The sequence below is a fragment of the Eumetopias jubatus genome, unplaced genomic scaffold (genome assembly GCF_037043125.1).
Source record: "Eumetopias jubatus isolate StellerSeaLion01/CBP00866 unplaced genomic scaffold, mEumJub1_p1.0 scaffold_6, whole genome shotgun sequence".
In the NCBI taxonomy this organism is placed as follows: domain Eukaryota; kingdom Metazoa; phylum Chordata; class Mammalia; order Carnivora; family Otariidae; genus Eumetopias; species Eumetopias jubatus.
In genome coordinates, this window is record NW_028274812.1 from 77,537,139 (window position 1) to 77,549,413 (window position 12,275).

At 39.6% G+C, this 12,275-nt stretch overlaps 1 protein-coding gene across 6 annotated transcripts in view; it reads right to left on the minus strand.

Moving 5' to 3' along the window:
- Positions 1-12,275, minus strand: part of BCKDHB (branched chain keto acid dehydrogenase E1 subunit beta) — a 209,901-nt gene that overhangs the window by 159,575 nt on the left and 38,051 nt on the right. For all 6 annotated transcript variants that reach the window (XR_003610114.2, XR_003610113.2, XR_015768342.1 and 3 more), the window contains exons 4-6: positions 4,573-4,706; positions 3,991-4,146; positions 1,753-1,861 (exon numbers count right to left, since the gene is read on the minus strand). Coding sequence is in view for 2 of the 6 variants with exons in the window: in XM_028108102.2 (XP_027963903.1) it covers positions 1,753-1,861; positions 3,991-4,146; positions 4,573-4,706 (399 nt within the window). In the remaining 4 variants the exon portion in view is untranslated. The remainder of the gene's footprint in view (positions 1-1,752; positions 1,862-3,990; positions 4,147-4,572; positions 4,707-12,275) is intronic.

The window sequence follows — 12,275 nt, forward strand, 5'->3', positions numbered from 1 at the left end:
ATGGCACATAATCATTGGGAAACTTCTGAAAAACCTTTGAGCCCCATTCCTCATCAGTGTTTTTCATAATCTCTCCCAGCGCCAAGGCTACAACAAATTTCGCAAGTTCATTCTCTTAGCAGGAATCCTGTAACATTACACATTTCCTTTACCAATCTTGATTTCCAAATTTGCAGCAAACTGAATATTACTTTTCTAAGTTTCTTATTCACTCTCTGTTTATTAAATATGTACTGAAAAAATCTTCATTAGTTGATAAGTTTGCACAGTTAGTTGGCCTTACAAATATAATATCCATAGGGGATCTAAAGTAATTAGCAAATAGCCACTCAGTGTACACCTTCCGTGTTTTCCTGTTCACCTCAAGACTTTAAATTCTTATGTTATTTCTAATTCCATAATGAGATATAAATCACAACAGAGTTCCTAAAAAATTGTAAAGATTCCATTTAAAATATGTTTAACTTAAGAGCACTGGAACTCTGAAAATTTTCCAATGGAAGTATAAAATGGTATAACTCCTTTGAAAAACTCTTCAGTAAATTCTTACCAAGTTAAATCGTCTACCCTGTGAAATGCCAATTCCATTCCTGGATGTTTATTACTCAAAAGAAAGGAAAGAGTATGTTCACAAAGCACCTATTCAAGAATGTCCCTAGCAACCTTGTACAAGATAGGCAAAACTGAAAACAGTGATGGACATTTATTCATCAACAGGAGACTGGATAAATCGTGATTATATTCATACAGCAGAAATACTACTCAGCAATGAAAAAGGCATAAACTCTTGATAAGCAACAACGTGAATGAATCTCAAAACATGAGGTTGAGCAAAGGAGGCAAACACAAAAGAATACATATGGTGTGATTCATTTCTATGAAGCCCTAACACATGTGCAACTAATCTCTGGGGAAAGAATCACAAAGTGGCTAAGTTTGGGGTAGAGAAAATAGATTGGCAGGGAAGAGGCAGAAGGAGCTTCCTGGAGTGATGAAATTGTTCTAGATTTTGTTTTTCACAGTCTTTACCTGAATGTGTAAGACCGTCAAAAAAAATCTATCAAACTGAACACTGAATATCTGTGCCCTTTACTGTATGTAAATCACGTCAATAAAAAATGATAAGCTTAACTATTCAAGAAAAAGAATGATTTACCAAAGCAATGTTCTTTATATTCAAAATAAAATATACTTTAGACAGAATAGTTTGATATTTAAGATTTCCATTATAGGTAATAAATAAGCAGTCACAGATGAAGGTTACAGAATTATGATTCTGAGCTCAAGGTAGGGTGACTGAACATCTCAGTTTGCCTTTAGACAGTCATTCTAGTGTTGACCTAAAGCCATAGCACTGATAGTGCCGCCTTTGCTATCAAATGTATCCTGATTTAAAGGAAGACCCATAGCTAAAAGGACATTTGATATTATTTGCTACAATGCACGCATTCACTTTGCCATTCAATCTACATTTACTAAGCATCTACTATGTAGCTAAACATAGTCTCTATGTTCTTGCTAACATTTCACATTGCTCCTTTGTTTCCACAATCAGAACCTAAAACAGCTAGATGGATTTTTCCCTAAAGTTAGCATAAAATAAACAGCGAAAGACAAACTAAATATAGAAGAAAGCAATGAGAATTTTCTATAAACAAGGAAAATACAAATACAGCTTATAAAAAAAGGGTTGCAAGTGTGAAACAAAATGCATAAAGATAGTCACAAATATAAAATAAAGGAAACCTTTACCTGCTGCCCTGTAAAGTATTTTAGGTTCAAAAAATATACAAGGATTTTTATCCTCTATGCATGACAAAAGAAGTCCCTTGGCCTGGAAAGGGCTTCTGGGTACAACCACCTGCAAAAACAGATTTTTTTTTTTAAAGACCATTTCAGTACAAAATGTAGCCCAGTAAACTCACTTATAAGAAGGGTTGATATTTCAGTAACTTATTGTCACTAATTGCAGGGATCTTGTATTTTTAGCTTAATTACCATTATATATGTTACATATTGTCCCACCCCCCAAAAAAATTCCATTGTTAAGCAAGTATTTATCAGATGTCCATCATAGTCCGGTAGCTAAGATACTGTTCTCTTAAAAAGCCAAACTTGCATACGTATACTAAAAGCAATCTGCAAGAAGCAAAGTTGTCGATATCTTCCTATATTCACCTATAAAAAAAACTTTTCCACTAATACTCTACTGCTACTTTTAAAGGGCATGTAATTCTTCTCCAATTTTAATATACCAAAATCTCCTCCTTTCCTATGAAACACAGGGTCTTCATTTCCTAAGAGGAAAATAATCCACTGAACTTTTTGATCTGGGCACTGTAATGTCCGGTTATTGCAAAGCTGAAAGGAAAGTGTAGATACTGCCCACTTCCTCTTGAGAAGGCCTTTGAGAAGGAGGAAGATGACCACAGAAGGTGGCACAAGTGTTAACTGGGCCAAGCACTCTATGTGGATACTAGTGTTCATAGCGACCCATACTATTATTATTTTCCCCAATTTAGAAAGAGACACAAAGGATTAAAAGAGAGATCAAATAATTTGTCCAAAGTCACATTGATTGCTTGACCAGGGATTCTTCCACAGTTCTGACACCAGACCCTAAGCTCTTACTACACCATTTTGCCTCAAACCACAAGCTTATGTCTAGTTTATAATGACCATTAAATAACTGCATAAACACCAGTAGGTTGCATAAATACCAGTGAATACCAGTGTTACATAGGAAGAGTTATTAAAATAAATCTGAGTTGATCTCAAAGATTCAAGTAAGATTCCTTGAAACAAACTACATTTGGCTTTCAAAATCAATTTTACACCATTTTAAAACTCTAGGATTCTTATTTAAAAAATAGCACAAATCTCACTCTTTTCTGTAAAAACAGACTGCTGAACACATTGCTTAGCATACTACACAATGTCTTTAGGTTCCTACTTCAGTTTCTCTTCATCTGCTTTCCTCGTGTATTTTTAACATTTTGTACTATTTTCATTTGGGATTAAAAAGAGGGCAAGGGGCAAGTGGAGAAAGTCAGGAGATTGTGGAAAAAAAACCTCTTATTAAAAATTCTGGGTAAGATCATAAACTTTAAATGTGAATCAGTGTTCAGCTCAAGCACAAAAATAAGTGTTGTTTCAAATGTGGCTTCTGTCCCAACCTACCACACCACTTCCAGCTTACATTGAAAAGTTATGCAACCCCTACTCAACTAAAAAAAAAAAAAAAATTATGACTGCTCTGGTAGAAAAAATAAAAATAAAACACACGTGTTTACAACCAATTCATGTTACCAAACACACATACATCACTGGGTGGACACAGGAGTTTCTATCACAATGCCCTAGAAAGCTCTTCAGCAAATAGAAACCGAAAAGATAATGTAAAAAATTAAAACATAAAATATGCAAAAAAAAGCCACTTTTTTTTTTAAATCAAAAGACCTAAACTATTGTGAAAGACGTAAGATTATTATGGAAGGCTTTAAAAGACAGATGCTTCAAAATTGTTTGATCAAGTATTGCCTTACCTGGAAAACACATATGGATAAGAAGGGCTTCTCTTAAACTGAAGCAAAAGTCCTATCCCTCTGACTTTGAGGTAAATATGTATTAAACAGTAGATTTATTAAAATTAACCCAGAATCGGTTAAGTGAGTCCCATTAGAAAGAAACAGAGCTTTGAAAGAGGGGGATGTTAAACCAACTATGTTCTCTATCTCATCCTTTGAAGTTGGTGAAGTTAATGTCAGGGTTAAGCCAGTGCTACTTCAACAAGAATATTCTATAAGCCTGGGAATTGGAGAGCTGATCTTAAATAAATACTCTCTTTCTAAAAAAAAAAAAAAAACAATTAAATTCACATAAATTCCATAAATCCTGTTTGCTTTCCTCTAGATAAGCATATCAGTTAACAGAACAAACCAAAATGGAAATATCCAACAGAGAACAAATAAAGTACATAAATGAGGATACCTTGATTCCTGGACAGTGAGCAAAAAAAGCTTCAGGACTCTGAGAATGATAAAGAGCCCCATGGCCGACACAGCCCCAAGGCGCCCGGATAGTGAGGCTTCCACAATTAAAAAGATCCCCAGAGCGATAGCGGTACTTGGCAGCTTCGTTAACAATCTTGGCAGTGGGGGGAGGGGAGAAGAAGGACGGGTCACAAGGGTCCTTTATTTTCCATCCCTTTCCCTAACCATTTGATCAGCTCTTTAAATATACACCCATAACAAAATAACTCCTAATGCATTAGCTCAAAGATGACCTAAAAACCCCCACGATCAGAGGTGGGAGAGTGAAGGCAAAACTCCCAACACTTCATGGACTTAATCTAAGGAATGTTTAATTAGAGGGGTGCCTGGGTGGCCCAGTCAGGTGAGGTCTGCCTTCCCAGGATCAAGCCCCAGCATCAGGCTCCCTGCTCAGTCCGTGGGGAGCCTGCCTCTCCCTCTGCCCCTCCCCCTGCTCGTGCTCTCACTCTCTCTCATAAATAAATAAAATCTTAAAAAAAAAAAAGAAGTGTTCAATTATAGTAAAATGAAACCTTCTTACCTGATCAAAAGCAGGGAAAATATAATCTGCAAACTGAATTTCTGCAATAGCGGTCGCCCCAGTGACTGCGACCCCAATTCCAAACCCAACGATCCCTTGTTCACACAACGGCGTGTTGAAAACTCTATCTTTTCCTAAAAAAAAGAAAAAATAGTCCTCATATGACAAATGGGAGTGATGTAATACACAGCACAACCGAAAACTCAGGGAGTTAATGGTGACAGAGAAAAACAGCATAGAAGAGGTGAAGGAAATAGAAGATAACTAGCATGAGGGCTGGTTTAAATACAAACATAATAATTATATTAACTGTAAGTAATCTTAGTGTTTCAACTGAAAGAAAGGTTGTCCCTCCGGGATAAAAGAAAGCAAAACCCAACTACTTAAAAGAAAACACTGAGACAGTTAAGATAACAGAAGACTCAAAAGTGAAAGGAAAGAAAACGAATGATGAAAACCCTAACCAAAACAAGGTGTTGTCACCACAGGATTAGTAGACAAAGTACACTTTAGGGGAAAAGGCATTACCAGAGATAAAGCACGAAAATTCATAGTTTTAAAGGGTTCAAATCACAGGGAGGACATAATTCTAAATCTACACTCATGGAACAACACAGGCTCCAAATAAATTAGAAAAATTAACAGAGGGACGCCTGAGTGGCTCAGCTGGTTAAGCGGCTGCCTTCAGCGTGGGTCATGATCCCAGGGTCCTGGGATTGAGCCCCACATCAGGCTCCTTGCTCAGCAGGGAGCCTGCTTCTCCCTCTCTCTCCCTCTGCTTGTGCTCTCTCTATCAAATAAATAAAATCTTTAAAAAAAAAAAAGTTAAAAGAAAAATTAACAGAATTAAAAGGAAAAATGGATAAATTCCCAATATGGTAGGAGATATTAATATACCAATATCAGTAACTGACAGAAAAAGCAAACCAAAATAAAAAGGCAGGACTAGAGAAGATTGGTATATGATTAGCAAATACGACCTAACTGACATGCAGAGGACACTGCACCCAACAGCCAAGAATACAAACCCTTTTCAAGGAAGGAGAACACGGACATTCACTGACCACAGACTGGGCTGTACGTCCAATCTCAACATATTCTGAAGGATTAAAATCATAACAGGGTGTGTTCCCTGACCACGATAGAACTAAACTAGAAGCCAATAACAGAAAGAGAGTTAGAAAATCCTAAGTTAGAAAAAAAATTTAAATATGTCTAAATATCCACGGCTCAAGGAAGAAATTATGAGGAAATTATAAAGTATTTTGAACTGAATGACAATGAAAATTATATATCAATTTGTTGAGGTTACCAATTTAGTAAGGAGTCGAGTAGCTTTTTACAGACTAACCCGCCCACATCTATTATCAACTCTGGACACAATATAACAAATAACTGACTTAAAGGCATTGGAGAGCCAAAAAGCACGCCTAACCCAAAGGGGGCTTGATCCTTGAAAGAAAGGAAGGGCAGTGGATAAGAATAACATTTATAAGTCTTGTCCCCTGAGGGGGCTTCTCCACTCTCTGTGACAAGGGACTGTTGGATTCAGACAAGACAGACCTCAGTCTTTATTAGCTCGGTGGTATGAGAGAATGGGGTTCAGGGCCGCCAGTGGCTAGACACTGAAGAACAAGGCCCTTAAAAGAAGAACAACACATAGGGGCACCCCAAAGTCTGTACGTAAACTCTGTTCAAATCTTTGGCTGACCTCTATGGCTGTAGGAGACTCAAAGAACCCAGCAGATAGCAGCTGGAAGCCCAAAGAGCTGAGCAGAGATTTCGGCTCTACCCACTAAGGAAAAGATAGAATTTGGAGTTTGAGACTGTTCAAATCAAAAGTGCTTGATAAACACCTCAGGCTTTGCACTGGAACAACAAGGTGCATGTTACTAGTGTTCAATTCTCATTTGAAATTTCACCACCCATCAGCCAATATCAGCATTTCCTGAAAAATCCTAATTTCAGGGAGCTGGAGAGATGCAAATAATGACCCCAGTCTGGCCAGGTGACCAAAAGTCTGTGGACGGATCAGAGAAGCATATTTCAGTCCCGTGACTGAGGGACACTGGTTCTTCTTGGTGCACAGAATCCACTCTCAGCTCAATCATTCCTTTTGAATACAGACCACAAATAAGGCAGGTGCTGGGAAACACCAGCCAGACACATCCTGTAGTCTGCACTCTACAAGCAGGTGCAAAAACTTAAAAGCCATGATTCATACTCATCATCATCTGTGACTATGTTCTGAAATTGTGACCTCTATCACTCATCAGTTCCCTATTTGAAAAAAAAAATAGCTTGGTAAGTTCTGAAAATCTAGGGCTCCACTGAACTAAGAACAATTCATTAGTAGAAAATGAACAAAGATTCTAGCTGCCTCCTGTGGAATCCACATCCCTGGAATGCCTGCGCCACCTTAACCAGGTGAGCAGTGTTCTTATTTAGTCCCTGCCACTTCAAGTTCCCTGGATTCAGGTATTTGCCATTTAAGTAGATAACAGCCTTTTATTTTTTTTCTAAAGACTTTATCTATTCATTTGAGAGAGAGCAAGAGAGAGAACACAGAGGGAGAGAGAGAAGTAGACTCCCCACCAAACAGAGAGCCCAATGTGGGGCTCAATCCCGGGACCCTGAGATCATGACCCGATCCGAAGGCAGACGCTCAACTGATTGAACCACCCAGGCACCCCTAAATACAGCCTTTTTTTTGCTGCTAGAAGACAGCAAAGTTGAGTTTCTCAGAACTGTTACTCAAACGCACGTCTGGTCTGAGGAAACAGCTTAATTTTAACAACTCTCTCCAACAAGCTGCAATGACATGAACCATATGTTAAAAATCTGTTTCTATTTTCTCCCCAAAAGGTAATGATGTGGGTAAGAACACACGTAAATTGCACGATAACGATGACTTCCTCTATGTATGCCATTAACCTGATATAAAGTTCGTACACACAGTATCCCAATAAGTAAATTAACACATACAGTGATTGCGCCATGAGGCAAGACAGATCTGGTTTTCAGTGCTATCTCCACAAATTACTAAACTCCCTAAGGCTCAATTTATTATCTGTAACAAAAGAATCATGATACTAAAAAGAGCAAAATAATTACAAGCAGGAGGCCTACTGTGATTTTAAATAGGAGGGTCAAGAAGACCTCACTGAGAAATGACATATACAGAAAGAGTTGAAGGAAGTGAGAAAGTGCACTGTGCATATATCTGAGGGAATAAGTGTTCCAGGCAGAGAGATCGGCAAGTGCAAAGGTCCTGGGGTATGGGGCATTTCTTATTACATCAGAGGAAAGGTAAGAAGTCCAGAATGCCTGGTTTGGAGTAAAAGAAATAGTGGTAGGAGATAAAGCTGAAGAGTTGAGAAGGTAGGATGGGGAGGTGGCACAGATCAGACAGGGCCTTGTAGGTCACTGTCAGCTCTCTTTTCCTATGACAATGAGTGAGTCAACAAGTAGGTAAGGGAGAGAGGAAGCCACTGAGCAAAATCATGCCATTCTCTCAACTATATTCCATCTCTCTAGCTGGTATTTGGTGAATAGCCTCTAACCAGGCAAGGGGGACATGGCAAGTCTGATTACAGGATACTGCAACAATACCAGTAAGAGATGATGACACCTGATTGCAGAAAAGGTGTGAGACTCTGGATATAGTCTAAATATAGAGTCCAAAAGATTTGCTGATAAAATGGATACAGAGCGTGAGTCAGAGAAAAATGCCAAGGATGACTCTGCCAAGGATGACTCAAAGACTTCTGGCCCACATAAGCCGAAGGAGAAAGTTGCCCTTAACTAAGGAAGGGCAAAATATGAAGCATGTTGGGATGAAACACCAGGAGTTCAGTTATGGAGAGGTTACATTTGAGATGCCTTCTGATGTTAAGGTAAAGCTCGTAAATAGACTGTTACATAGAGGAGTTGAAAGTCTTCAGCATCAAAACAGCACTAAAAAGCACAGGTCTGGATGCAACTGCCAAGCAAATTTATGTGAGAACACAGAGGAAAGATCCAATGTTAAAAAGACAAGCAGTGAGAACTAATATAATCAGCAAAGTCGAAAAGAAAAAAAAAAAGCCAGAGTTTGGAGGAAACACAGAAGAATGTGCTGGCCTAGAAGCCTCTTCGAAGAGACTGGAGTAATCAGCTGGTGCTGTATGCTAACAGTTCCACGTGAGGAGGGCTGAGAATTGTATAACGGCTGATCTTGACATTAGCAGCGTCAGCGAAGTAGGAAGGAGGGAAAGAATAAAAGCCTAGATTGAGAGGGAGTCGGGGAAGACAGATCGGAGACAATGAGTAATGATAATTATTGGGAGAGATTTTGCTGTAAAGGAGAAAAAAGGAGGAACAACTGGCTAGACAAAAATACGGGATCAATACAGGGAAGTTTTTGGTAAGACCAATAAAAAAGCATATTTGCACGCTGATAAAAATGATCAATAAGAGGGGCACCTGGGTGGCTCAGTTGGTTAAGCAACTGCCTTCAGCTCAGGTCATGATCCCGGAGTCCCAGGATGGAGTCCCGCATCAGGCTCCCTGCTCAGCAGAGTCTGCTTCTCCCTCTGATCCTCCTCCCTCTCATGCTCTCTGTCTCTCATTCTTTCTCTCTCAAATAAATAAATAAAATCTTTTAAAAAAAATGATCAATAAGAAAGGAAGAAATGGAGGTGCCTGGGTGGCTCAGTCGTTAAGCGTCTGCCTTCGGCTTAAGTCATGATCCCAGGGTCCTGAGATCGAGCCCCGCATCGGGCTCCCTGCTCAGCGGGAAGCCTGCTTCTCCCTCTCCCACTCCCCCTGCTTGTGCTCCCTCTCTCGCTGTGTCTCTCTCTGTCAAATAAATAAAATCTTTAAAAAAAAAAAAAAAAAAAAGGAAGGAAGGAAGGAAGAAATCATTGAGAAAATTAAATGGGGAGATGGAATAAAACTGGGGCTATGTCTTTGGTGGGGAGGGCTGGGTCTGGTGTGGAGAGGTTGACAGGAACCCTGTGTTCAGTCAGAGTGTGGGAGAAAGGCATGGGTGGGCACTGACGCGGGTATAGGAGCGTGTGCAGCCGTAGAGCTTGTCAAAGTTCTCTCTTCACTGCATCTATCTTCTTGGCAAAACATGAAACTAGATTATTGATAAAAACTAAGGATGGAGGCAGCAGTGTTGAGAGAAAAGTATGAAATAGTCATTTGGGAAAATGGAGAAGTGAAGGGACCAGGATCAGGTAGCAGGATGGTACACAGCATGAGTGGCCCCCGGAGATGACTAGTCTCAGACTAAAAGTGACATCAGTTGCAAGATGACTTTTTTCTCTGGCAACATTCTACGTAAGATTGAGGGTTTAGAAAATGGTGTTGGGAAAATTAGACAGCCACGTGCAGAAGAATGAAACTGGACCACTTTCTTAATATACATATACAAAAATGGACTCCAAATGGATGAAGCCCTAAACGTAAGACAAGAATCCATCAAAATCCTAGAGGAGAACACAGGCAGCAACCTCTGTGACCTCGGTCGTAGCAACTTCTTGCTAGACACATCTCCAAATGCAAGGGAAACAAAGGCAAAAATGAACTATTGGGACTTCATCAAGATAAAAAGCTTCACAGCAAAGGACACAGTCGACAAAACCAAAAGACAACCGACAGATGGGAGAAGATATTTGCAAATGACATATCAGATAGAGGGCTAGTATCCAAAATCTACAAAGAACTCATCAATCTCAACACCCAAAGAATAATCCAATCAAGAAACGGGCAGAAGTCATGAACAGACATTTGTCCAAAGAAGACATCCAAATGGCCAACAGACACATGGAGAAATGCTCCACATCACTCGGCATCAGGGAAACACAAATCAAAACCAAAATGAGATACCACCTCACATATCAGTCAGAATGGCTAAAATTAACAAATCAGGAAACGACAGATGTTGGCGAGGAGGCGGAGAAAGGGGAACCCTCCTACACTGTTGGTGGGAATGCAAGCTGGTGCAGCCACTCTGGAAAACAGTACGGAGTTTCCTCAAAAAGTTGAAAATAGAGCTACCCTGACTCAGCAATTGCACTACTGGGTATTTACCCCAAAGATACAAATGTAGGGATCCGAAGGGGTACATGTACCCCAATGTTTATAGCAGCAATGTCCACAATAGCCAAACTATGGAAAGAGCCTAGATGTCCATCGACACATGAATAGATAAAGAAGACGTGGTATATATGTATACAATGGAATACTAATCAACCATCAAAAAAAAAAAAAAAAAAAAAGATGAAATCTTGCCATTTGCATTGACCTGGATAGAACTAGAGGGTATATTATGCTAAGCAAAATAAGTCACTCAGAGAATGACAATTATCATATGATCTCATTCATATGTGGAACTTAGGAAACAAAACAGAGGATTATAGGGGAAGGGAAAGAAAAATAAAACAAGACGAAATCAGACAGAGAAAGACAAACCATAAGAGACTCTTAAGCATAGGAAACAAACTGAGGGTTGCTGGAGGGGAGGGGGGTGGGGGAGCGGGGTACCTGGATGAGGAACATTAAGGAGGGCACGTGATGTAATGAGCACTGTGTGTTATATAAGACTGATGAATCACTGAACTCTGTATTATTAAATACACTGTATGTTAATTAATTGATTTAAATTAAAAATAAAAATAAAAGATTGAGGGTTTAGAGATAAGCTAGCTGAGATTGGATTTTGCCAAGCAAATAATGACATGGAATTTAAACTGGGCAATAAAGGGAAGAAAGGTCATCAGGAAAGTGAGATACAGTGACAGGGTGGTAGAATTCATGGCTTTTAAGAATCAATAAGGTCAAAAGGTTATTGGATTGGAGGTACTAGAAGCAGTGAGCTGGGGAGGTTCAAGGCGGAAGTCAGAGCTGGGGATGCTTTAAACTGAGATTCTGGACGGACCGCAGTTACTGCTGCTGATGATAACATCTGGGATGGGACAGTGAGAGTGAGGGGCTGAGGGAGGATGAAGGACAAGATCTCTAGAGAGATGACTGAGAACACCACCCCTGTGGGTTGGGACAGGAGTACTGGAGAGGCCGGCAGTGAGCCCAGCTGGAATGAGGAACAGCGGCCTGGCATGAACGGAGGACAACGAAGGACAGTATTAGTGTTCAGGATTCAGTAATTTACCGAATTATTTACTGACAGTGCTCAATAAATGTTTATTTTCAAAGGAGAAATTAAACAATGGAAGCTAGGTTTCTTTTGATTCAGACCTCCAGTCTTTCTTTACTTTCTGAGGTGACTAAACTCAGCTTTTTGATACTTAGAACCAAATTTCTCGAATTCACCCCTGTTAAGTAGCATTATGTGATTACATAATAATCTCACACCGACCGCAGCCTTTAGGTCAGGTGGTACATAGAATTTCAGGATAGCCCTGAAACACATGACCATTTAAAACATTCATCCAAATGATAAGTAAAATCGAAAATCAGTTGCAATTCCTAACTTTCAAAGGCAGCTTGAGTCTAATGACACCCTAGCTTCTGAAGCTCAAGGAAAGTTGCAAGGGGGCGGCGGCTTCATCAAAGCGCTGTCAATCAAGTTCAATGAATGTTTAGTTAAGTGGCCAGGGGCTTTGATATCATAAGAAAAAAAACCATGCCTACTCTGAAATAGCTCTTCAATGCCCAACAAGCTTTGACTAAGTCAGAAAAGAGGAAATACTATCCAA